General features: G+C 41.3%; 1 protein-coding gene and 1 long non-coding RNA gene across 4 annotated transcripts in view; both read left to right on the top strand.

Annotated features, from left to right (window-relative positions):
* Window positions 1–9,401: 9,401 nt before the first annotated feature.
* Window positions 9,402–10,693, top strand: LOC112494885. Its single transcript, XR_003060816.1, has 2 exons — window positions 9,402–9,535; window positions 9,606–10,693. It is a non-coding gene; the product is annotated as an uncharacterized LOC112494885 (long non-coding RNA).
* Window positions 10,694–12,296: 1,603 nt separating this feature from the next.
* LOC107271254 (neuronal calcium sensor 2) overlaps window positions 12,297–25,016 on the top strand; it is a 32,936-nt gene continuing 20,216 nt past the window's right edge. Inside the window, exons 1-2 of one of the 3 annotated variants that reach the window (XM_015747017.2) lie at window positions 12,297–12,364; window positions 24,565–24,687. In XM_015747017.2, coding sequence (XP_015602503.1) covers window positions 24,577–24,687 — 111 coding nt within the window. In that variant the 5' untranslated portion in view covers window positions 12,297–12,364; window positions 24,565–24,576. Of the gene's footprint in view, window positions 12,365–19,189; window positions 19,500–21,418; window positions 22,336–24,564; window positions 24,688–25,016 lie in introns of those variants that run through there. The other 2 variants (XM_015747014.2, XM_015747015.2) reach the window with 2 other exon arrangements.

The raw sequence follows: 25,016 nt of genomic DNA, 5'->3' as shown, positions 1-25,016 counted from the left end.
TGTGTCATATATATATATAATATATATATATATATATATATATATATATATATATATATATATTACGTATATATCAATGGCACATAGCAAACTGAGTAGCTATGCATTTACCAGACATGTACACCGTCGGTCCTGAACTGCGATATATATATATATGTCGGATCATCCCCTGATGCATTCTGGGAGATATTACCTTGTTTACCGTTACCTACCTTCATCTTCCATCTGTCCCTTTTTATTCGGTCGCCTTCAATTCGACGTAATATTCATCCTCGATTATGATCGAACACGATGCCATTTATTATCCTGGATTTTCCGCAACTCTGCCAATTTTTCTCGGTTTCTTTCTCTCCCGTATATACACACGCTTTGTCTTTTTCGCGCGCTCTCTCTCTCTCTCTCTCTCTCTCTTTCTTTTAATCCGCCCACTTCAACCGTATATCCATAGGTATGGCCCGTATAGGAATTTTCAATGCTACTCCTACTTTTCTATCTTTTTTTTGTTCACCTTCCATTTCCCTTGCACCACTGTAGATCGACCGACTTTTTACCTTCTCCGTTATACCTACTGCCCTTATTTCTCCAGTCATTCCTTTTTCTCTGTCATCGATCTCCTGTCTATATTTACTTGCGATTCGTATACTCGATATACGGAAAATTCGCAAAGAGCTATTGGATTTTTAAGTGCTCGTGAATTTTTGCTTGCTCTTTTTTTGTTTATGAAAATTTGCGTAATTTCTCTAGCCGTAACAATGACATTCCGTTGGTGAAGTTTTCTCGTCTGCAAGGTGCCCGGGTAGTTCCAGTAGTTTCCCAATAGATTTGTTAATCTTGCCTTCCGGACTCCTCTCGAATTCCTGAAAGACATTTGGATCCAGGCGGCGAATATCTCAAGACGTAGAAATTCCAACGGGCTCCATAAGGATCTATGTATTAAGGGGGAAATTCATTCCTAGTAAAATGCCCTAGGGAATTCCGGGATGTCGTCTTATATCCTGTTCGATAATTCCTACGTAGTTCAATTCGTCCCGCTTCCCTACGGATTGAGTCCCGGGAGATTGTTTTGGCTCAGGTCCTGGACAGCTGGTGTTCGTCTCTCCTCCATCCCGACGTAGCATCGCCACCAGCGGAAGGACCTGAGGATCTTTCCTCGTTGGCAGCTCGTGAAATATGCAAATGTCTATTGAAAACTTGCCCTATCAGCGAAGTCGTGACCGGTACCTATAGTCTGTCAGCCGTGGTAACTCTACCGGGTGCGATAGATGTATACGTACTTGGGGCAGCTGCACGCGTTTAAAAAAAGGACTTTTAAGAAAACAAGGAAGAAAGTGCCCGGAATGCAAATTTAACCAGTCGACTTAATTGGACCAGGAGCGAAGGACCTTTTTTGCAACAACTTTTAAGATCTCGGTCGTCTCGGAGGTTCAGGATGTTTCCAGGGCACGTTTCCTAGCTCCTCGCTAGGCGACGCCCTGGCGTCGCTGGAAAGCTTCTTGATTATTCCGCAAGGTTTTACGAGCGTCTTAACGAGCTTCCTCCCTCGCCACAACGAAGCCTCCAACCTGGTCCTACTCTTTCAGCATAATACACCAGGTACGTGTATATCCATTACGTAGTCCTCTACGAGGTAGGCGCCCTAGTCCAGGACTCATTGTCGAATCCTTCACTTCTCTTTATTTCTTTCTTTCCATCAGGAACACGCCACCAGGCTGCCGATAGCCATTGTTCTCGAGGATCCGGCTGAAGTATTATTGTTTACGCGGCACGCCAGGATGAATTATGTATGCCAGGAAACCGAGGAACTCGGTGGAAGGCTACCCAGGGCTGAGAGTGGGAACGAGGGAGTGAGAGTGAGAGTGCCAGGGATCAGCACAGGGCTAGAAAAATAGCCTAGTGGAGAATGAATAGCCGTGGGTTTGTCCTGGTACTTACCACGTATCCAACACCCTAGGTGCAACCCCAGCTTGATGGTTAGATGGCTACAGTGGAATAGGTGGCTCTTTTGTACCTGAGGTGCTGATGAGCTTGCTGCTAAACTAGAGGGTGTAATAAAGATCCTAGGCAATTTAACCCAAGAGAGGAATAGAGGAACAAGAATTCGGTAGCTCGGAGCCTTCAAGTCTGAGTGAAAGATCATTCCCAGGAGTCTGATCCACGTGGAAACTGTTATTACCTGTATTTTCAATTGGCTTCTTTCGACCTTATTCGACTCACGCTACTGTATAGTTGTATTACGTACGGCGTGTATTTCTCCGTATATAGTCTAGTGGCATAGAGTCGATTAATTAATCACAGGTACTAATTAAGCAATTATCAAGCCACGCATGTTGTCTGTCTCTGGGATTCTTGTGCGGCTGTGTTACAGGGTTGGGTAGTTTGTCAGCCACCCTATGGTCCAATCGATTTCAGGCTTTAATTAATGAAGCTAATTTAAAGCAGTCCACGATTGGCGAGACACAGTGACGTAACGGGAACTTCATTTAGGTGCCTATCGATCCACTGACAGGCATGACAGTCGATCGGATAGAGTTGGCTGGGCACCGTTACGTGACAGCTACCTTTTATTTATCCTTTGCTTTCGAAATCAACGATATCCTTTCAATGAGAAATTACGTCTGGCACAGTATGGACCATGTCAAATGATCCACCGGTCATCCTTAACGTATTTAAAATAATATTTTTCTTGTAAATTCTACGTATAACTTATCTGAAAAGCTCTCGCCAACTTTTGGCTGTCATTCCAAATAGTACCCGTTACCTTTTCCGACGGCACTGGGGCACTGTCTAGTTTGATCACCGTTACGAATCCACTAGCAGAGCCCCCCATCCCTTCTCTCGACTACGACGACTGCAGTTCCGATCGCGGTCAGGGCCGGAGGAGCCGCAGTTTCCAGGCATCGGTGCGCGTGGCGCCTCGGCCCTCCTCGCGCACTTACCAGACCTTTCCAAAGCTTTACATTTCGATTTTTTCTTTGTTGTATTCTTCCTTTTTTCCTTCTCCCTCTCTTTCTCTCTGGTTTTATGCGCTATACATCTCACCACCCCCTCTTCTTCTTCTTCCAACATAAAAATGCTAATCTCGACCCTACAGACACTCACGAATATCCAGATATACCCTCGTCTCAAAATTTGAACGTCGACATTCGTGCTATGTAAATCGTCGAGGCGTTCCTTGGGTACGAGTGCAATGGCAGATAGGCAGATAGTATCCTAACCAATTTGCATTTAAATCTAATAACTCAGCTGGACCAAAAGGGCTGTTGGCTGCCACGTACATACGCGCTACCAGCATGGAACAGATTTTCTTTGGCTCCAGCTTGCAATCAGAGTCTCTTTATCAGTGTAACGAGACGAGGTTTTGTTCGGTGTACTTTAAAGCCGCACCGCCATCTGCCGTACTTCTCAGGTACTATCAATTCGTACACCGCCGGTTGCCTGCTCGCAGGCGCTCGTTATACTTCGAGCTCTAATTAAACTGGCGCTTCTAATGAGTTTTGGCTGAAGAGAGGGTGAGAATATATTAAAATTGCTAAATCTTCCTTTTGAAATATATATAATTTTCTTTACTTTTTCCTCAGATTAACCCGTCGTTCTACTGGTTTTCCTCGATGGTCGATTCCCGTGAAAAATTAGTTAATCCGATTGAGGGCACAAGCAGACGCTTCGCTTCTAATTATTGTCACAGTAAAATTACGGTGTTATTAAATTCGCCCGGCAGTCCTACTTAGTAATTAGCCTGGACAGGCAGCGGGCAGGTCGTGCATGCAGCCAGCACTTTTTCACTCCTGATCCTGTGTCTCTATGTACGTTGGTAGAAACGTGGATTGGACGCTTGGAAAGGTAATGGAAAGTCCCGCTGGGGGGATATAGGTGAGGCTCAGCATTGTTAAAGCATCCCCTATATACGAGGTGGGCGACACGAGGTTTGAACTTTCTGCCCTTTGACCTGACATTATTATCTATGCCCATAAGCCAGCTTTTAGCTAAAGTTACTGCATTGGGGTTATGGTTACAGTATAGCAGGGTCGTCGTCCCTTCTGGATTCGCTGTATCATCGTTGTCACTGTTAATTGGAGAATCCTGTACTGCAGACGATTATAGATTTATAAGAGTATAGTATATTTCTCGTGTTAATGCACGGGCCTTTATATTAGCCTAGTGAAATTAGTACCTATATCCTCGACATGGTATTAAGGCCTATGGCTAGCTAGGAGGATTCCTCGGAGGTAATTAACTTCTTAATTGGTCCTGGCACTTCCTCGACCGTTACGGGCTGGGCCATTAGCCTCTTAATATCCTGCAGGACTTCGCTTTCCTGAGGGACATTAAAAGGCATTGCCAATCAAATTACACGCATTTTACATCCCTAAAGGATCTACCTGCTGGGTGCATCCTTCGAAAGAAATTGAAAAATTACGATGAGGATACTGCTTAGGATGTACGAATTTTCAAGACCCTTCGGCATCATGAAATGCTAAAGTGTATTTTGTCCTGTCGAGAAGTGCGGACGTCTTGAACACAAACGGAGAATTCGATCTAAATGGAATCTTCTGTAAGTTCACAAGGCATTGAAATCCAGGACGATAAAGTGGATCGTGATAAATCGTCCATTGGGCTGCATTAATTCTCACCGCTAACGACCCAAGACCCTGGACTCCTTCTAGTGCATAATCCTTGATGCATAATACATAGCAGGAGCGAGGGAGAGAGAGAATACAGTGGTAAATTCTCCGGGAGCCACTAATGCTACGTAACACTGGGATAACATAGGAAATATTGTCAGATACGTAGATCCTTGTTTCTGCTGGAATAATTTTTCAGTGAAATTCCTTTAGTACGCCGATATATGTATTACATACAGCGCATTGTGCTGATGACTCGTGGAATTGCTCAATGAGTAATAGAATGCATCAGGGTCAGCCTGTCTATAGTCGACTGTGCTTCAGAAGGTGTAACGATAACGTTACTTTTATTGGAGAAATTATTTGCCGCTTATTTATAAACTTTTTTTGTTTTCCTTCTTGTTTCGGTGCGGCGCGACGTCGCATAGACTACATGGCCACATTTACTTTTTCTCGGTTTGCTCGTAATCTTTTTACCTCCTCTTTTCCCCTCCCTCTCTTCTGGTTACCCAAATGGTGGCCGGATGTCCCGGCGCATCGAGTATTCTGCTTTTGGCATCGACTACAACCACTTTTGACCCAGTTTCTATTACTCGGACTCCTACTTCATCCTGTGGGCCAGTTTACTGCTTTCATCCAGATGCATAACTTAGACCTTGTATTTTTCATCTATACCTCCTTTAACCTGTGTGAACCTAGCATCTCGACTATTAGCATCTCACAAATAAACTTCATACTTACTTGCATCCATCATGGTTCCATAGTTCTTGATAAGTTTTAACAATAGTTCAATTGATTTATCCCCTAAAACCACGCTTTTAAGAAATGAGATGCTAACTTCTCGTACAGCTTGTTAGCATCTCATCGAATTTCACATATACAAACCACGTTTTTAAGAAATGAGATGCTAACTTCTCGTACAGCTTGTTAGCATCTCATGGAATTTCACATATATGAGCATAGAGGAAGAAAATCCTGCAGAGTTCTATCCCCTAGGAAAGTTATCTCAATCGTTCTAACGATTAAACCACGTGGGTAACAGTTTTATCATATTGATCAGCATCTCAGCCATACTATAGTGAGATGCTGACATTTAGGGGTGAGTTCCGGCCTCCCTCGTGGGTAAAATCCACAGTTTTGATTAGCCTGCATACCCTCGAAAAGAGTTCTGGCCTCTTATCATCTCTAAACAATTATTAAAAATTATTTATCAGCATCTCAGTCATAGTATTGTGAGATGCTGACATTTAGGGAACTCTGTGTAGTTAGCTCATCATTATGCTCATTTAAAAAAAATAGTTGTAGTTCTGATTGCCCGCAGAAGAGTTCTAGATTTCCTGATGGTTTTCAGAACTAGTTCTGTCGATTAAATATGGAAAATCGCGATTTTAAAAAATGAGGGGCAAACTTCACAGCGCCCACCATTTTTGAAAAAATGTAATTTTTTTGGGAGTTCCGAATAGATTAACCATAGTTCTACAGTTCTTTGTACTTTTTATCAATAGTTCCGATCATTATCCGCTTGAAAATAAAGTTTGAAAAAATGCGTCAGCCCACCATCTTTTAGAAAATCGTATTTTTTTCAGTGTTCTGAATAGTTCTCAAAGAGTTCTACAGTTCCCTATAGGTTTTGGGTACAATACATATCCAAATTTCGTCAAAAAATAATTTTGAAATGAGTATTTCAAAAAATCAATTAATCATATAAAATCATATACTGGATGGATTAATCAAATCTAGGTATTCGTTTTGTAGAACTCTTTGAGAACTATCAGGAACTCCCATCAGAACTCCTGGAACTCTTCTTTTTTTTTTTGGCCGAATCTACCTTACTTGCTACGCAAAATCTTCGAAGTCACAGAACTTGTTTAATTTTAATTTCTCAGCGTTTTACCATAAGAATTATCGATAGAACTCTTTGAGAACTATCCGGAACTCTTATTTTTTTTTTCAAATGTACCCTACTTGCTACAGAGAATCTTCGAAATCCTGGAACTTTCAGTTTTAATTTTTCAGCTTTACACCATTAGAATTATCTATAGAACTTTTTGAGAACTATTTTTCGACCGGGGGGGTTGTCAGATTTTGTACTCGCTCTCAGCGATACGCAGAACCAACGACAAACCATCAGGAAATCTAGAACTCTTCTGCGGGCAATCAGAACTACAACTATTTTTTTTAAATGAGCATAATGATGAGCTAACTACACAGAGTTCCCTAAATGTCAGCATCTCACAATACTATGACTGAGATGCTGATAAATAATTTTTAATAATTGTTTAAAGATGATGAGAGGCCAGAACTCTTTTCGAGGGTATGCAGGCTAATCAAAACTGTGGATTTTACCCACGAGGGAGGCCGGAACTCACCCCTAAATGTCAGCATCTCACTATAGTATGGCTGAGATGCTGATCAATATGATAAAACTGTTACCCACGTGGTTTAATCGTTAGAACGATCTCAATCGTTCTAACGATTAAACCACGTGGGTAACAGTTTTATCATATTTATCAGCATCTCAGCCATACTATAGCGAGATGCTGACATTTAGGGGTGAGATCCGGCCTCCCTCGTGGGTAAAATCCACAGTTTTGATTAGCCTGCATACCCTCGAAAAGAGTTCTGGCCTCTTATCATCTCTAAACAATTATTAAAAATTATTTATCAGCATCTCAGTCATAGTATTGTGAGATGCTGACATTTAGGGAACTCTGTGTAGTTAGCTCATCATTATGCTCATTTAAAAAAAATAGTTGTAGTTCTGATTGCCCGCAGAAGAGTTCTAGATTTCCTGATGGTTTTCAGAACTAGTTCTGTCGATTAAATATGGAAAATCGCGATTTTAAAAAATGAGGGGCAAACTTCACAGCGCCCACCATTTTTGAAAAAATGTAATTTTTTTGGGAGTTCCGAATAGATTAACCATAGTTCTACAGTTCTTTGTACTTTTTATCAATAGTTCCGATCATTATCCGCTTGAAAATAAAGTTTGAAAAAATGCGTCAGCCCACCATCTTTTAGAAAATCGTATTTTTTTCAGTGTTCTGAATAGTTCTCAAAGAGTTCTACAGTTCCCTATAGGTTTTGGGTACAATACATATCCAAATTTCGTCAAAAAATAATTTTGAAATGAGTATTTCAAAAAATCAATTAATCATATAAAATCATATACTGGATGGATTAATCAAATCTAGGTATTCGTTTTGTAGAACTCTTTGAGAACTATCAGGAACTCCCATCAGAACTCCTGGAACTCTTCTTTTTTTTTTTGGCCGAATCTACCTTACTTGCTACGCAAAATCTTCGAAGTCACAGAACTTGTTTAATTTTAATTTCTCAGCGTTTTACCATAAGAATTATCGATAGAACTCTTTGAGAACTATCCGGAACTCTTATTTTTTTTTTCAAATGTACCCTACTTGCTACAGAGAATCTTCGAAATCCTGGAACTTTCAGTTTTAATTTTTCAGCTTTACACCATTAGAATTATCTATAGAACTTTTTGAGAACTATTTTTCGACCGGGGGGGTTGTCAGATTTTGTACTCGCTCTCAGCGATACGCAGAACCAACGACACAGACGTAATAATATCTGGCTCCATCACTATAATACAGCTGAGATGCTGATAAATAATTTTTAATAATTGTTTAAAGATGATGAGAGGCCAGAACTCTTTTCGAGGGTATGCAGGCTAATCAAAACTGTGGATTTTACCCACGAGGGAGGCCGGAACTCACCCCTAAATGTCAGCATCTCACTATAGTATGGCTGAGATGCTGATCAATATGATAAAACTGTTACCCACGTGGTTTAATCGTTAGAACGATTGAGATAACTTTCCTAGGGGATAGAACTCTGCAGGATTTTCTTCCTCTATGCTCATATATGTGAAATTCCATGAGATGCTAACAAGCTGTAGGAGAAGTTAGCATCTCATTTCTTAAAAACGTGGTTTTAGGGGATAAATCAATTGAACTATTGTGAAAACTTATCAAGAACTGTGGAACTATGATGGATGCAAGTAAATATGAAGTTTATTTGTGAGATGCTACTAGTTGAGATGCTAGGTTCACACACGTCCTCCTTTCGTCACTCCTCTTCGTTCTGCTTATTATTACTCTCTATACTCTTTGCTCACTCTCAAGGCACTTTACGATATTATATATCCTATGGTCAATATGCTTTCGTATAATTTTTATCGACGCGTCTGAGGTTGGCTGTAGAAACTTTTCAAAAAGTATGAATATTAACAGAATTTTTTTTTTTTTCAGGAAATAATTTTTCATTTGTTCTTTGAGTCGCGTGATTTACTGTGAAGTTACATAAAGTTCAGAATTGGAGTTTTGAAAATGAATTTTTGAACAAATTTAATAAGATTTCTGAACTGAACTATCAACTATAGGTGGAACGTGTCCTGGGAAAATTTTAAGGAAACATTTCTTTCCCCTTCTCCTCCTCCTCCTCCTTCTCCTCTTCTTCCATATTTTTCAAAAGATCCCCTAGATCCTCATCGGCATCACCCTTGGAGCCAATATAATTTTTATCAGTCAACCTCTCATCCTTGATCGTGTCTGATGTTTGACTTCTTTCAGTGGTGGAGTTCATCTTTGACTCCCCATCCTTTCAGTCCGTCTTCATGTTGAATTTCGCAGTCCATTGTATCTCATATAATCCAAAGCAATGTGCCAGGAACAAATAAAGAAAGGAAGCCGCATTCAATAAGGACAAATTCCCAAGGACTGTTCGAAAAGTCCTTGTGGGAAATTTCCTACTGATTCAATTCAGCAGAATACCCCTAACCAGGACTAAAATTTTTCAGGAAGAACTCCATACGCAGTTTCCGTTATTTCTCATCCTCCAGGCTCAGCACCATATAAACTCTGAGTCGTCAAGTGTCTATTGAGCATTCTCCTGTAAGTCTTTTTTGGATACCCTTTCATGCATTTCTTATCACAGATAATATATCAAGGTTCGTTTTCACAGGAAGATCCTGTTCATGCCAATGCTCCCTTCGTCGCTTTTGCTAACAGCAGTAACGGCAATGCTTCATCCAAGTCCTGGTGCGATAAGTGAAAACTGATGAAAGGGAAGACAGCATTCGCCGTCGTCCTGGGACGTCCTGAACTTGCACTTCCTCCTTTTTCTACATCCAGAGCATCCTAACACTGACCTGCTTATATTCGTCTCATGCGACAAAGACTACCTCAAGATGGTCAATTCATTCTAGACAGATTCCGTTTTGCGTATACTTGCCAGATAAATTCATAGATCAAGCAGTGTATATAGATATAAATCTGTGCATTGCTTTCCAATGAGATCGCCTTAGTGCACTTATGCAGAAACATGCAATAATAATCGGCTTCCCGCAATATAGAGACTCCTTACGACGGAGCTTGCAAGCTTCTTTACCGCAATGACATATTCCAAGATTAAACGTTATTTCGCTCCAATTCTCAGCCCTGAAAATTATAAGACATTTACACGAAGCATCTCTGTTCCATCACTTTTAAGCAGTAGTTCAGTACTGTCAGTCTTTAACCTACTCTTATACGCATTTCTGGTCCAGAATCAATGTTAGTCAGTAAAAGTATATTAAAATAATGAGTTAGATGAGTTTATAATGAATTGTAAAGCCTCGGTAAACGCTAGTAATATTATTGCTTTAATTTTTATTAATATTTATCAAACTGTCACTGCGGACATTCGTTGTGTCATTTGATGTAGCGACCTTTGACCTTCTATTTCAAAATCTATATCAATCTGTCAGTCAATCATGATTGGTTGGCTTTGTCTCTATGGGGATCAAAGAGCACGCTGACATTTCTCACAGAGTGGATACGAGCTTAGAGAAGTTTACAAGCTTAGGAAGTCCTCGCGCTGCTTGAGCATGCAGGCAAATCTTGTCATGGCGAATTACAATTATTCTGAATTGTTAAGTGGAAAGTTTCTCATAAGTTCAATACGACAACCAACAGTGACGGGAAGTTGTTAAACTACGTTCTGATTACAGAGTACACAAGTAGCCTGGTACAGCCATAGCCAAGTACCACTGATAAATACTTCAAACTTAATGCTTGTCCAATAATTCATCTCTGTCCTCACCGACTTCTTATTGCGTCGCTCGATGGGAATACTTGCTGTATTATATAACGGTAGTACATCAAGGAACCTTGGAGTAGTACCTACAAGTGTTTTCGTTGCACTGCGCAAGTACTCTGAGGATTATGAGAATAATGCACAAGCATCAAGCCACTTGTTATTCACAGCCAGTCAGTGTAGCATCCAAGGGAGGAAATGCAGTAAGGGATGCATGATGTGCAACAGTAAAACGCAGAATATTCCCTAGATATTAAGTTAGACTAGTTAAAGCCATGGGGAGTTGTATGGAAATAATGTAGTACGTAAACATTGGCCAGTTAAACATTTCTCTGCTTTATGTGACAAGGAAGAAGAGTACCAGGGCTGCCAATGTTGGTGGAGAGACTCTCTTTCGAAATTGTTCGCTAAAAACTCGTTAGGTCATTTTTCTTTTTTCTTTTCTTCCCGCTCATCTTCTTTCCTTTTACTTCATTCCTATCCCCTTTGCTCACTGGTACACACCTACCCTTTCACCTATTTCTCTTAAAGCACGTTAAAAACCCCCTGAAAGCTGTCCTATTCCCTGGAGTTCTCGCGTCTATCTGCGCCTGAATGGACGTATCTACTATACTGCCTGCTTCCATTACGTCTAACGGGAAAACGAAATACGTATCAGCCATTGCTGCCAACTGCCGATTCGAAAGGCCCTGAGCGTTGGCTAATCGTTTACTCGCAGTCACGAATGGGACTGACATTTTGGAATACCCCATTTTGGAATTTTATGAAGATAATTGATACCGGCGCCAGCATTGGGAAAGTGTAGCAATCTACGGAGCCGCCTTAAGGATGGCCCTATTTCCCTTTCTGGATAGACGAGATAGGCCGTTCGTGTTAACGGGAGCAATTAATTTCTGGGATGGGTGAATTATCTCTATATGGGTATAGGCATTTACGTAATACCGGCAGCTCTGTATATCCGTAGAGTAACACTTAAGGCGAGGGTGTAAACGGATGAAATCGTTCTTACGTTTGTAGTTTGTTATTTTATAAAATTTTACTTTGAAATTTTACCTCTGCTGACTGTATATCAGATATACGGAGGCTGTTGAGGCTCGTTGATGAAACCAACGTGTTAACCCAGCTGTCTTAACATATTCCCTCTATCCCCTCGTTAACGCTTTGTTACCGTTGGATTCTTCTCGTCTTTAGATATATATATGTATATATGGGAAGTAGCCATCCTTTCACTCTGAATATATTTCCTTAATGTCTAACACCCTGAAAACAAACCTCTAGGAACATCGGTCGTTCGTTTTAGAGCGCCCTATAATTGTTTTGAAAATTTACGGATCTCCACGGTATGCGGAATTCACATATCCCACACGTTGCCATTGTGTATTCTTATTCGTTTGACTTCGTGCTATCTCGTGTATACTCGGGATTCCTCGTCTTTGAATCTTGAAGAACTTTACGTTTGGTTCAACAATGTATTCTGGAAAGGTATCCCTGTGGCTCTTAACCTAAGATACACTTTGGCTTTCCTTTATCTTCGTTACCTGCTGCTGTAAGCTATAAAATTATTTTTTATTTTCTGTTTTAGATTGCACCCCAGTAAACATGGCGGAGGACTGCAGCATCCTTCTACGTGATCCAATTACTGTTTGGTGAGTGAAAGAAGGGATCTTGTTACTATAGAGAAGAATCAACTTGACGAAGGGATATGAAATTTTATACATATACCAGTTTTGCATACAGATCAATCCCATGTACTTGGGAGAGTGAATTTTAAAGGGGGACCGAAGGGCTGACGACCCTGTAGCACCAATGACGAGGAGGAGACCCGCTAAATCGGAAGGCATTAAGGGTTGCTTGTGGGGTCATTAGGTTTATACAAAAATTTCAAACTGGGGCCAGTAGTGTTGGATATTCGCAAGCGCTTCAGAGGGTTGTGTTCAAGGGTTGAGAGCGACACCCTTCCGGGACCTTCAACGAGACTCCAAGTGTCATTAATGGGGATCTTGTACCTTTATATCGAGTGGGGGTCCTTATCGGAACAGGGTGTTCGCTTAATCTGGACCAAGTTCAGATCTCAATCAAACATGTGTGAAGGGGTCATTTGAGGGAAATGAGGAAAGATTTTGGGAAGACGAGGGACTTAGAGATTTTCTCTGTCTACTATCATGCCCAAGCGGTCTATGGACAGTTAAAATGAAAAATGAAAAAAACAATGGCCGATCCAGTCATTAACGACTACACTTCCGTGTTAGGGTGTAACGAGTACCTGTGTACCAAATTGTATGCTAAAGATTGTCAAAGGCATTTGAAGTATTTGTAATAAGGACGAAAATAATATCCTGTTAAGAACTAAGGGTGGATGAAGGTAGTGTAATTATTTTTAACCAGAAAGGAAGTTATGAGAGCCTCTGGTGTTTTCTCGAGAAAAGGTCTGAGTGGTTAGTTTAAAAATTAAGTTCATTCAAAGTTAAGGGATGTATTTACCATATAGTTATGTGCTGCCCGTCGTACCAGGCGTGAGGGATGAGAATATTTCTGAGCGGTTACATCGTCGTAGGATAAAAATGGAGACTGCGGGGGCTGTTTGGTTATTTTTTGGTTTTTCTTCGAATCAGTCAAATTTTACTTCCGCGTGGTAAGAGCGAAAAGGATAGAGGGGGCGGGAGAGAGACAGAAAAAGAAAAAACGACCCAGGGGTTTAATGGGGAATCCTTGACGTCTTCTTGGCTAGGATGATTTTTAAGGGATGGTCGTGACTATAAGGGATGCTTGCGAACGACTGATGTAGCCATCTGTGACGTCAAGAGGAAGGCGGTGAGGAGGGGTCGAAGGAAGGGAGAGAAATGGGCCTGAACGTCGTTGAGTCTTATAAGGGTGGCCGGGGTGCGGCATCGGGGCTTGAAAATGTAACCTCCCCAAAGTCCTCGGGCTGATTGTTATACTTAGAGAGGGGGCTGTTATGCGAAGCAATTTAATTTCGAGTTATTACCGGCGAGTGGCGGTCGAGATACGCTCTGGGATTTCATAGTCGTGTATGGACGCACCCTTATTCAGGTTCCAGTCCTTACGCCCACCTATGTAATAATACCTTATATGTACCTCTGGACTGCGCGTATGCGTGTATAGAGTTAAGAGGGTGTACAGGTTATCCTCCTCCGACGAAACTGATAATAAAGAAAGTCGTCGGCTGCCCATAAATATAACACTGAATTGAATAATAATAACAACAATTACAAACTAGCAATATTTTTAACGAGCAATTTCAAATAATTTCATCGAATAGCCTCAAATCTCTCGTTGATGAAAGGCGTTTACGTCGGTTTCACCGGTTGAGACATAAAAGAGAAATAGGGACAAACAGGTTTGCCTTAAGGCACAACGAGTCTTAACTAATGCGGGTAGCGTTTGACGGATTCGCATTTGTAAAAAAAATTTTATTCACGAATACAGAAATTTTCAAATCGAAAGTGGTAAATAATTTGAAAATGTTAATGTGTCATCTGTATACGGAATTTGATTGGTCGTATTAAACTCAGCGGGATCCGTTCAGATTGGTTTGCTTGAGAATTTTGGGATACGCAGGTATTTTCGACCACGTGAAACGTCAACGCCACCCACGTGCGTACGCATGCTCTTATCGCGTTGGCGGTTGCATAAGACACTCTCGCGTCTTTCTTGCGGTCGTGCCCAAAGAGAAAAGCAAGTATAAAAAGTAAATAAGAAATTTTATTAGCTACGACAGACATGGGTGGCCCATTTCAGAATATCACTGGGCATCCTGGATTTATCTCTTCACTTTCAATGTTGTTGCTCCTTCATTAAGCTGGCACGCAAAGGACCTTTTTATGAGAGAGACTCTCGTTTCTCTCCTCTCCCCCCCTCTCTCTCTCTCTCACACTGTGTCTTCCCCTCCTTTTTTCTCATCCATCCTCGAGAGCTTTTACGCGTCTTTTTTTACATCTCTAATAAGACGTCTTTTCCCGGTCGACGGGATAAATTGGCCGGATATAGGAGAGAGTAAGAAAGTGAGAAAAACAAAGAGGAAGAAACGGGGAAGAAAGCACCTGAAGGGAATGGCAAAAAAGCACGTGGAATTTCGACGTTTTCTCCACCACTGTATTATCAGGAGCCAGTCTGAAGTATTCTCGGCCGAACGGACAAGATTTAACGCATCCAGTGTAATCCGGGTGTCCTGCCACCTTTTGTCTTTCTCCTAACAACGTTTTTTCCTGTAAACAGCTATCCTTGTTCCTCCGACCTTTTCCTCTCTTTTCCTCACGTATTTCTTTATTCCATCGAATTTACCTTGAAAACCTTCTGAACCCGGCAACCGCTTTCGTGCCTTGTGCCCCGGTCCTGACAACAACAACCCCTTTCGCAGTTTCACAATCTTGAATCCCCCTCTTGAAGAGGGGGAGGCTCCTCACACATCACTAGACGTCTCCTTTTTCACTGAACTTCTTCCTTCTACCCTTTTCCAACCTCTTCTAACATTCTTCCTTCTTCGTACCTCTTGGGGGCGCTATATCGTTCTCATGAAATTCTTTGACCGACTCAAATTCCATCTCAACCCGCTATACTCGCATGAAAAGCGCAGCACACACAATGCTCGACTGCTTGTCAAATTCCATTTTTACACTGTAGAAATTTCAATCTCCGACTTCACATTGCGATATATATCTGTCCAGCAGAAATGCGTCCTTTAACATTACGATACACCTACTTGTAGTCTCATGGTCATAAGGTAGTTGGGCGGACTGTTTCAGGGAGACCCTCTGCATGTCCCGACCAAATTGGAAGGGCTCTCCAAGGGTCCGAGCAGATATACGACCAGACTCTTCTTTCCCCAGATGCTGTAGACCCCGAGCATCAAGTGGTTCGGTCCAGGGTCATTTTGATCGCGAAGAAGGTTATAAGGTCATTCCTCAGGAATAACTGGACTGATTGTACTCCTCTGGTTTAGTCCGACATAGTCGGCTGTAGGGCAGAACGTGAAGATAAAACGTGACATAGAGTGCAGTAAACGAGGCTGGAGAAAATGTTTCCTTGGATTTTCAGTGTTGGCGCGTCACGGAATTTCTCTCCCTTTATTCTCTCTGTTTGCCTCCCTCTCGCGCAGTCTCTCCCGCGTAGCCGCTGCTTCTCCTGGACAATCCGCCAGGAGCTGCCAGGGTATGGAGGGTAGAGGTCTCCTCCAGGTGGGCGGAGATCGATAGCGCTGCCGACCCAACCTTACCCCTGGTTACAACCACCGGGAACTGCTGCCGCCAGTGTTCCTACTTCGTCCAAAACCAAACCTTGCACCGATACCACACCACACTCACACCCAGTATATCATCCTCACGTACCAGTGACGTATCCTTACCGAAAATGTCTTCAACCCTGCTAGCTACGATAGTACAGTAGTAGCAAGTCCTCTCTATTGCCCTGATTAATGCTATCCCTTGACTCTGTGAACCTGGACTTAAAAATATCCAACTTCATTATCCCTATGAAATTTTGGATTTTTTTTTCGAAAAAAAATCGGGTACCTCCATCTTAACTGGATCCCATATCATTCTTTATGGGGAAACTAAAAAATTAAACGTTCATCCTAGGGGACTTCTTTTGGTTGAAAGTCACAAGTAGATGGCACCTCGAAAATACGTTTTATTGAATATTTCTATATAGTTTGTATTGTAGATGTTGAATATTATTGGCTGATTGTTGTTTTCTTTTTATTCGAAGCGTCTTCTGACGTTTCTCTTATCTTACTTCAATTCACTTTGACAGTTTGACGTCTTTATTTACGTCGCCGTTGCGACGGGTTTAACGTAAGACCTGTCGTACGCAAGTAGGATGCGGAGTAGCGTTAATCATACAGATTTATATTATCTGCCTGTACATTGCACTTGGTGGTCAAATTTAACGTTTACGTATAGCTATACATTTATTTTGTCTGGATACGCGGCTCTTTGCCTTTTATGAAAATTAATGAGTTCCTTTCATTTTATATATCCGGATTTCCTGGCGAATGCCAAGAGAAGTAGAATCGAAATTACACTTGGCTCGACGTATCGACTCTCTGTCGACCGGAAGTCCCTAAGGAAATATGTGCAATGATGACTGTATTCAGATATTTTTAGATGAGCTTGCGGGTGAGCATAAATGTGCAATTGCGTTTCAAAGAAATGTTTTTTTAAAATCAAATTTTACACGAAATACAGTGGAAACTGTTTGTCCGTAATTCGTAACAAACCAACGTACCGTGCTGACGTGAAAATGTTCCTTCGACAATTTTTCGTAATATACGTATATATCGACAGACAATTCCTATTGGTCTATCGAAACGCCGACGCTTCATTTATTATTTGTTTTCTTTTAATTTTTTTACTATAAAATATCTACAACGCTCGCTGCGCTTTGACGCATTGGGAGTCATTCCCTTTGAATTGGATTTATACGAGATCTGTGTACATCGCACGGCTCGTTCAATCTGCTCTAACAAAATCGTATATCCACGTTGAGATTCGAATAGCTACTATTTCCATGCAATACTCACGCGAATACATCCCTTCAGCACAGACACTTCACATCCATCGAAATAATACAGAGTATCGAGGCGCTGCACCTGGAGCACAGGCGAAGGTAAATATATAAACACACAGAGCGACTAGCCACTTCTTCCCTCAGGTTCTGTTTGCAATTTTCACTAAAATTCGCTATATATCGGAAAAGCCGCCATCACGGATCCCCTCTGATCCAGTAACCGAGAGACTTACGTAGCACAGCCCTTACGCGGATGAGTAAGGGTAGGGTGGAAAATAACCCATCTCCTCCCCGCCTACATACTGGCCTTATAGTTACTCCAGTTTATTTATCAAGGACCAACAAAGCCTGTATTCTTCGTATATGAAAAACGTTTAATCACTGTCGTGAACGATCTCTGACGGCGTGTCCATTTTTTGTATCCCCTTCCCTCCACTCACTTTTCTATCAAATTCCCCAGCTACACCCTCCCCCGTCATTCTCGTTCTGTCGTCGCCGGCTGCGTGGACGAGAGGATGCAAGGAGTTTGAGTGCCTAGTCGCCGCGCGAAAGAGAGAGAGAGAGAAAGAGAGAGAAATAATCTCCACGCTCTCCTCGTCCGCTTGAGGATTTATGATTTCTATATGGGCGACACGGCATATGTGGCCATCATTTCGAGCACGTACATAGAAGCCGATGGGTCTTACGTGCTACTGCCGCTGCAACGTGTACGCACGGTGCGTCACTGTAGCTCAAAGTTATTTCATTGTCTTTGCATTGGGAATGGCTTTAAGGACGTCAAACAGATTTTCTATATCGAGCTACGATACCCGTATGCCGTGTGCTGACAGCCGCCGTGTCTCGTATACGATTTTTATCGACATTTATATATCCACGTAGTGGAGATAAATATGCAAAATAAAACGTAATGCTGTATCATCTCAGAAGTTATGGCCGATAGAAACCGCTGCTGCTGTGTCGTAGGCAATTTTGAGGAAGAATGTCTTTTCCGCTGGATGGATTGTTGTGTTGTTTGACGCGCTATGCGTCCGTCTCTCTCTTACTCGCGCGAGTCACCGTAAGTCCGTCTCCCTTGCACTCGCAGCAGTCATAGGAATTACGAATATTCGTGACCCGCAGATCTTCTTCGATATCGTCTTTTGCATCTCACTTTAACACTCGGGTAATTCTATATATGTATAATATAGTGTATAGTATAGTATCGTGTTGTAACACTGAGGTGAAAATAAAGCACTTACATATATAGTATAGTATTGTATACTGAACTGCATGGATTATACTATGCATTATAAATGGCTAAATACTGTACACGTATCACATAATGCAATCGTCACGCAAAGTAGAGGATGTTTTATGTAATATTAATAATAGCGAGGATGACAATAATAATAATCCGAACAATACCGAATGCTATGTCGGACTTGTTTGCACGTTCAAAATTACATTTAAGTGCGCAGATGGGATTTCCGTTTTTTTTTTGTATTGAACATTTGCGGAAATATCGATTATGCTTTTTTTATCGATCTATGACAATTATGTACTATTATGTCACTTCGTGATATTCCGTTATTAATATTTGGTTCATGTCGAAAGCGTCGTTTAACGTGACACGTCGCGTTGGTCATTTTTCATTTGAAATCCGATCGCGTATCCGATAACCTAATTCTGTACGAAATGTGATTTTGAAATTGCCGGGGTAATGTATTGAAAAAAAAAAGTAATATTTAAAATCAATCAAATCAGTGAATTATCCGGTAAAGAAGTTGCGGGGTTTATTTTGACTTTTGTGGTGCTTCCATTGTTATGACTAGTTTTTATACGAGTAGCGTGTCTAACGTTTATTTTGTCTCTGACCGTATTGCATACCTAGTGTGCTATGTAGTTCGTAGAAAAATGAAGAGAGGGCGCTCATCGACCCTGACACAAGTCGGCGATCAGATAACGAGTCCAGTTTCTTGTTGTATTTAATTCGTGTTACATCTTTTCCTGGCTCTGCGTCTAAAACGAGGCGTCGGCCATTGCGCAAGGGAAGGTATCGCGCAACGTAACGCAAGGCGTTGTAAGGCATGGCTGTCTGTAACGCAACGCGCGACAGCAATGGCGGTTGCTTATCATGGCACATCGGTAATCCAGGATCGTTCGGCGTCGCCGACGTGTGCCGTTTCCAACGCGGGCGAGAACGCGAAAGTGAAAGTACTGACTGATCGGACTGCAAATGATTCTCCTTTCTGTCCTGGATGGAGCGTCGGACCCAAAGTATATACCTCATATCGTTTCGATTTATCGATGGCCTATTGATTTCTACATAAATCAGCTTCTCCGTGGGTTATTTTCGTCGAGAGCGTCTGGATTGGTTGTACCTTTTTTTTTCTTACGTTATTTATTTATTCCTTTTTTTTTTTGCGTAGCTACTTAGGTCGCGGTATATATCCATTTCTCTGGCTCGTTCATTTTTACGATAGCAAAGATGATCGACGCTTTGAAGGAAATTGTTCAGACATCGTAACTTTATGTCTGGACTTTATGTTTTTTTTTCTCCGTTTGCCTTCCTCGTTATCTTTCACTTCCATGAACTTTTATATTAATTCACCATCTTAATTTTTTCCCCTTTTTTGTGTCTCCCTCATTTCTTCACTGTGGCACGTGCATGCTTACTCGATCGTTCTTTCGATTTTTATAGTAATGCAATTTTTTCCCATCGAATTGAGCTTCCTTGTCTTCCGTTTTGTTCACTGTACCAAGTTTTATGTACCGTAGCTCTTTCTTTATGTTTGATAACGTTAAACTTTTCGCGAGACCTTTTTTTTTGAGGGATTATATCGGGTTTTTTTTCTTCCCCAAGTAGTTCGTTTTTTTTTTCACGAATCAAACAGATCCTTTCTTATCCACTGTGTCCGATTTCGTTCGATTTACTTTTCGATTATCTGCCCATTTATTAATTTTTCGAGCAAGTGTATAGATGCTAATACGAGAAATCAATTTTCCTCGACGATTAGTGTGGTGAGGACTAGGCGAGGGCTGTGGTCGAAAGGGCTTAAGGAGTTCCTGGATGAAATGAAAAAAAAAAAGGAGGATACAAATGATAATCGAAACGGAAAAAGAGAGAGGAGGGACTGCCTGGTATAATACATTAACCCGAGCGGTTATCACGCTCCTAATCCTGACAGGATCACCAGGACTTCCGATAAGGGTCATACGAGATGGAATAGGAGGTCCTTCTTATTTTTATTACGGACTTTCGAATCAATACCAAATAATCTGGCTTGTCCCGTGAGGAACTTTTAACCATTGACCTTTGACCTCCTTGCCCTTTATCATTTATCCTTTTTCTACCTTAAAGAGATACCATCCTACCCCTAATAGATTACACATCCAATATCATCGAATACAGTCGAGCCTTCCTTTCGGTATTATTATTTTCATTTTTCTCCCTCAATTTCCTTCTTGTTTTGCCATTATAGCCAATCCATTCATGTTTCATTTTTACACTTTCTTCCTTTTTCTCCTCATTCTTATTGATATTACCTTATTTGCATATAAGATCCTTTTCGATTTTTCAGGGCACTCACTCGGCTTCTTGTAGGTCCTCAGGATCTTTATGCAAAAGAGGATGTCGTATTTAGATGCGATAAAGGAAGTTCAGAATCCACCAGTGTTTTCCTGCCAGTTGTAAAGCCACAGGTGGCCGGTCAAAATTCTCTACAGGATATCCCATTCCTGACAAATATATCCATCGTGGAATAAGTATCCTAGCTTGGATGTCCTGGAAAGTGTCTATCCTGGCAAATCCCCAGGATAGATTCTTAACGCTTATACCGGGTGTTCTGCTTTGCATTGGGTATACCAAAACCTTCCAATAAGGATATGCCGAGGCATTGAAACACTGCGGGATCCGCTGTAACAATCGTTGCCATGGGAATGTATAGTAGGTTCGTTTAAAGTTAAAATTTTTTAATTAATATTCCGATTGCTTCCCAGGATGCTTTTAGTTAGGAAAGTCGGTTCGTACAATTTTCATCGCTCATTATATTTGAATTAGCTAGCAGCTTTTTCATAAGCTTAATGACAATTGGTAGTTAGCTAATTGGCAGTTTGTCCTAGGCTGACTTACAGAGGTGGAAGCATTAATGCGGGTAAAAACCTTATCGTTCACGAGTTAGTGGATATGGAGTATATGGAATAACCATGAGAATTGAGAAGCGAGAGCGCCGTCGCAGTTCTATGGCGTCGCTGGCGTATCCAGCCTCGACGTCGGCGTCGCGAGCCGATTTCCTCGACGCAGCCAGAGGAGGAGCTCATCGGGTAGGATAGGTGTAGAGGAACCCAGGGTCCACCGCCGCCGCGACGCTAGTCGCCTCGACGCTCTCGCACGCTGCGTTTGCTGCCACTGCCGACGCCGTCGTCGCCGTCGACTTTCTCTTTTTTCTCTTGTAACTTTATCGCAGCCGTGGGTGTTACCCCGTTTTTTCGTGTTTCGCGTTTCTTTGCAAAAAGCAAAAAGAAGAACGGAAAAACAAAAAGGGAGACAGGAACAACGGAAATTGTATAAAAACAAAATAATAATAATAACAGACTTCCCTATTTTTATGAAAAAAGATTTGTTGGAGAATATTTTCATTTTTTTGGGGGGTACAAAATTTCGCCAAAATATTCTTGCAGTGTGAATTATACAGATTTACGTAAAGTGGTGTTTTACGTAGAAGAATCTCAAAGATATATCGGAAAGGAGGAAGTGTCATTTTCAAAATATAAATTCACATAACGATTGTGGGATCTATCAGAGCTGGAGGATCGTCTCGAGGTCACTGGCATTTAGGATTACTTCAACTGTGCGACTGGGATCTGAATCGATCAAGATCCACAAGAATTTCTGGGAATCCTAGTGACTTTATAGATCATTGATCAAAAGGATCGTTTTATCAGTAATCGAATAAAATCAATTGCTAAAAGTCGCGAGTGCGTCGTTTCCTTAAATTCCTGTGAGACACGTGAAAGGAATATCGCTATGCACTTTTGAGAGGACCTGTATATCTCGACGATCGATATCACTGGATCAGTGCCATTTAGTGGATTGAAGAGGATCTTTGGATCGGTGAGAAAAATATGAAAAATATAACTCAAGGCTATCTACTACAAGCACACGTGCACGTATATTACTGCATACGAGAAAGGAGTTACTAATTTATAACGTCGGGTCCTATGAGCTTTTGAGAATCTAAATAATCTGTCTATACGGTATCGTCCTGTTCGCGTTTCCAATCTCTTGCTGTGTCTCTTCTTTCTCTGACCTTTTTCCTTAATCGCTGTCACACGTCGGTTGACATGACCGAAGTGAAACTTCTTGCTGCGGAGCACAGCACAAAATTAGGTAGATCGATCAGCCGATAGATTCGTCTATTGGATAGTTGCAAATATTTTTTTTCTTGCAAAAAATTGTATTAATCAAAACATCAAAAACTGGTTTTTGCATTAGCATTTCTATTTTGCATATATAGATATTTAGTACTAAGCATGGGAAACATCGTAATATCGTGACTATACTCAAGTTCTTAACAGGGTTACTCACGATAAACGTACTACCTGAAGTTCGCCTATCCATTTGATTTCTATGGTAGAACCATCTTCAGGTGGTTCGTTTCTCGCGAATCTCCCTGTGGATAGCCCATTTGATCGCACTTGCTGGACAGCAGTATCTATCTTCAAATTTATTAATACGAATTCAGTAGGAAAAATCGTTGAATTGAAATTAAAAAATTTTTTCGAATTTGAAACGTGCCAGGATTTAACATCCATTATAACGCGCATCGATATCCATTAAATTCCTTCTTAATTCCTGCCTTATGACCTTTTGAAAATTCCCTTAGTGCGAAACCAGCAAGTAGTGCTTAGTGTGAGGAAACAAAAAAAAAGAGAAAAAAAAGTATATCCTGTTTGATCGAGCACAGATAATTAGTTAAAGTTGTTCAAAGTCTTATCCTGACATCGGTTGGTTCCCGAGGTGCCATCTAATGCATGGATAACCAATGCAAATGAGTCCCCTGAGCTTGACATTGGTTTCAAGACGTTGTACCTTCGTAAAAGTGAAAAACTTTTTTCGTAGCTATACTTAACTCGTGTCCGTATACTCGAAAGCTTTAATCAAAGAGACGATTAAGATATCAATCTCAACCAATCATAATCGTTCGGGGTAACTGATTATGCGTTGCTTGTGTCTATACGTACAATGTTCTTGGAGTGAGCTTTTCTGCGATGAGCTTTTAAGTGGCCGATTAACGCCTCACGCTCCTTCACACTTGGCAGAAAGCTGGCGCTACGCCAGTCGGCCCTGACTTGGTTCCTCTGGGTCTCAATTTCGATCCTTGCTTTTTTTTTCACTTTTTTTTTTCTGCCACTCTCTTTCTCTCTCAAACTCGTACATTTCACTTTGTAAGTTTCTCTCTCGATATTTTCCAACTTTTTTTTTCTCAGCTCTCTTTAAACGGCGCTATGTCGTTCAGAGAAGAACGAAGGCCCAGAGCTACTCGTAGCGCAACTTTCTCTCCTCGGGCCCCGATTAAATTTACTCCACATACGTCCGAGAGAACATGACACAGAGAGAGAGAGAGAGAGAGAGAGAGAGAGAGAGAGAGAGAGAGAGAGAGAGAGAGAGATGGTGGAAGAGAGCTAGTAGCATAAACCGGGCTCAATGCGTATGACCTAAGAGACTCCGCAGATACGTTCACACTGATATACCTATAATATAAAGTACAGTTATTGTCACTCTCTTAAAATTTGTGCATGTATTTTTTGTGATTTAAAAAAAATATATTTATTTTTTATATTTACCTGACTGTCGAAATAAGTCTTTCTCCTTTCCCTTCTATCCCAAATCCCTTGCGAATCGACGCAAGCGAATTCTGTGCGCGATGCAACGCGACGGCGCGTAACAAATCCGTTTCCACGAACGCGACGGTGTTTGTGTCTTCGATCATGAAAATTTTCCAATTATGTATTCTTTTACGCGATATTTTACATTCTTGCTTTTCTCGTGTCTCTTATTGTGTTCAGTAAAAAATCCTGCCAGACTGTATATACAATATACAGTATATACGTCGTTGCTAATCAACATGGAAAATTAGACTGACAAAAAATATGATTTTCTCCCTTTAGATTTTCAGGCTCGCTTGTAATTTAATAAAATTTTTTCTGTTGTTTTTTATTTTTATGCCTCTCTCTCTCTCTCTCTCTCCCCCCCCTCTCTCTCTTTCTCTTAAGATTATTTTTCTAACCCTAATCCGATCACCTAATGCTCAGCAGACCCCGTTAACTTTATGTTGCGCAGGATTCACGTAAAATGGGCTGCTTCGGGAGCAAGGATAAGCTCAGCAAGGAGGACATGGACTTCCTCAAATCTCACACCAGATACGACGAAGCCACCATAAAGGAGTGGTACAAGGGATTTAAGGTGAGTTTACATTTAAATAAGGCGTCCCCAGTGCGCCACGTTATATCCATTTACAATCTGCGTCTAGTCGTATGCGACGTCTCGGACAATATACATACGCGTACACGTGCGCGTGTACCGAGTTAACGAGGATGCCAAAGATTAGAGAGAACTGCCGCATGCGGGTACTAGAAGTGAGAGTTTACATGCGAGCGACTTTTTCCTCTCCTTCTCTTTCTTTTCTCTCCCCTTTTATTATCATCTTTACCCTCTTCCTTTTATATCGCACCGTCCGCTTGCCATTAGTAGCCAGTTGACGCACTTAGCCACCGGTATCGATTCTGCCTGCT

Source organism: Cephus cinctus, unplaced genomic scaffold (assembly GCF_000341935.2).
Source record: "Cephus cinctus unplaced genomic scaffold, Ccin1 Ccin1_scaffold0929, whole genome shotgun sequence".
Lineage (NCBI taxonomy): Eukaryota > Metazoa > Arthropoda > Insecta > Hymenoptera > Cephidae > Cephus > Cephus cinctus.
The sequence above is the reverse complement of the archived record's forward strand: the minus strand, read 5'-3'. Positions and strand labels throughout refer to the sequence as shown.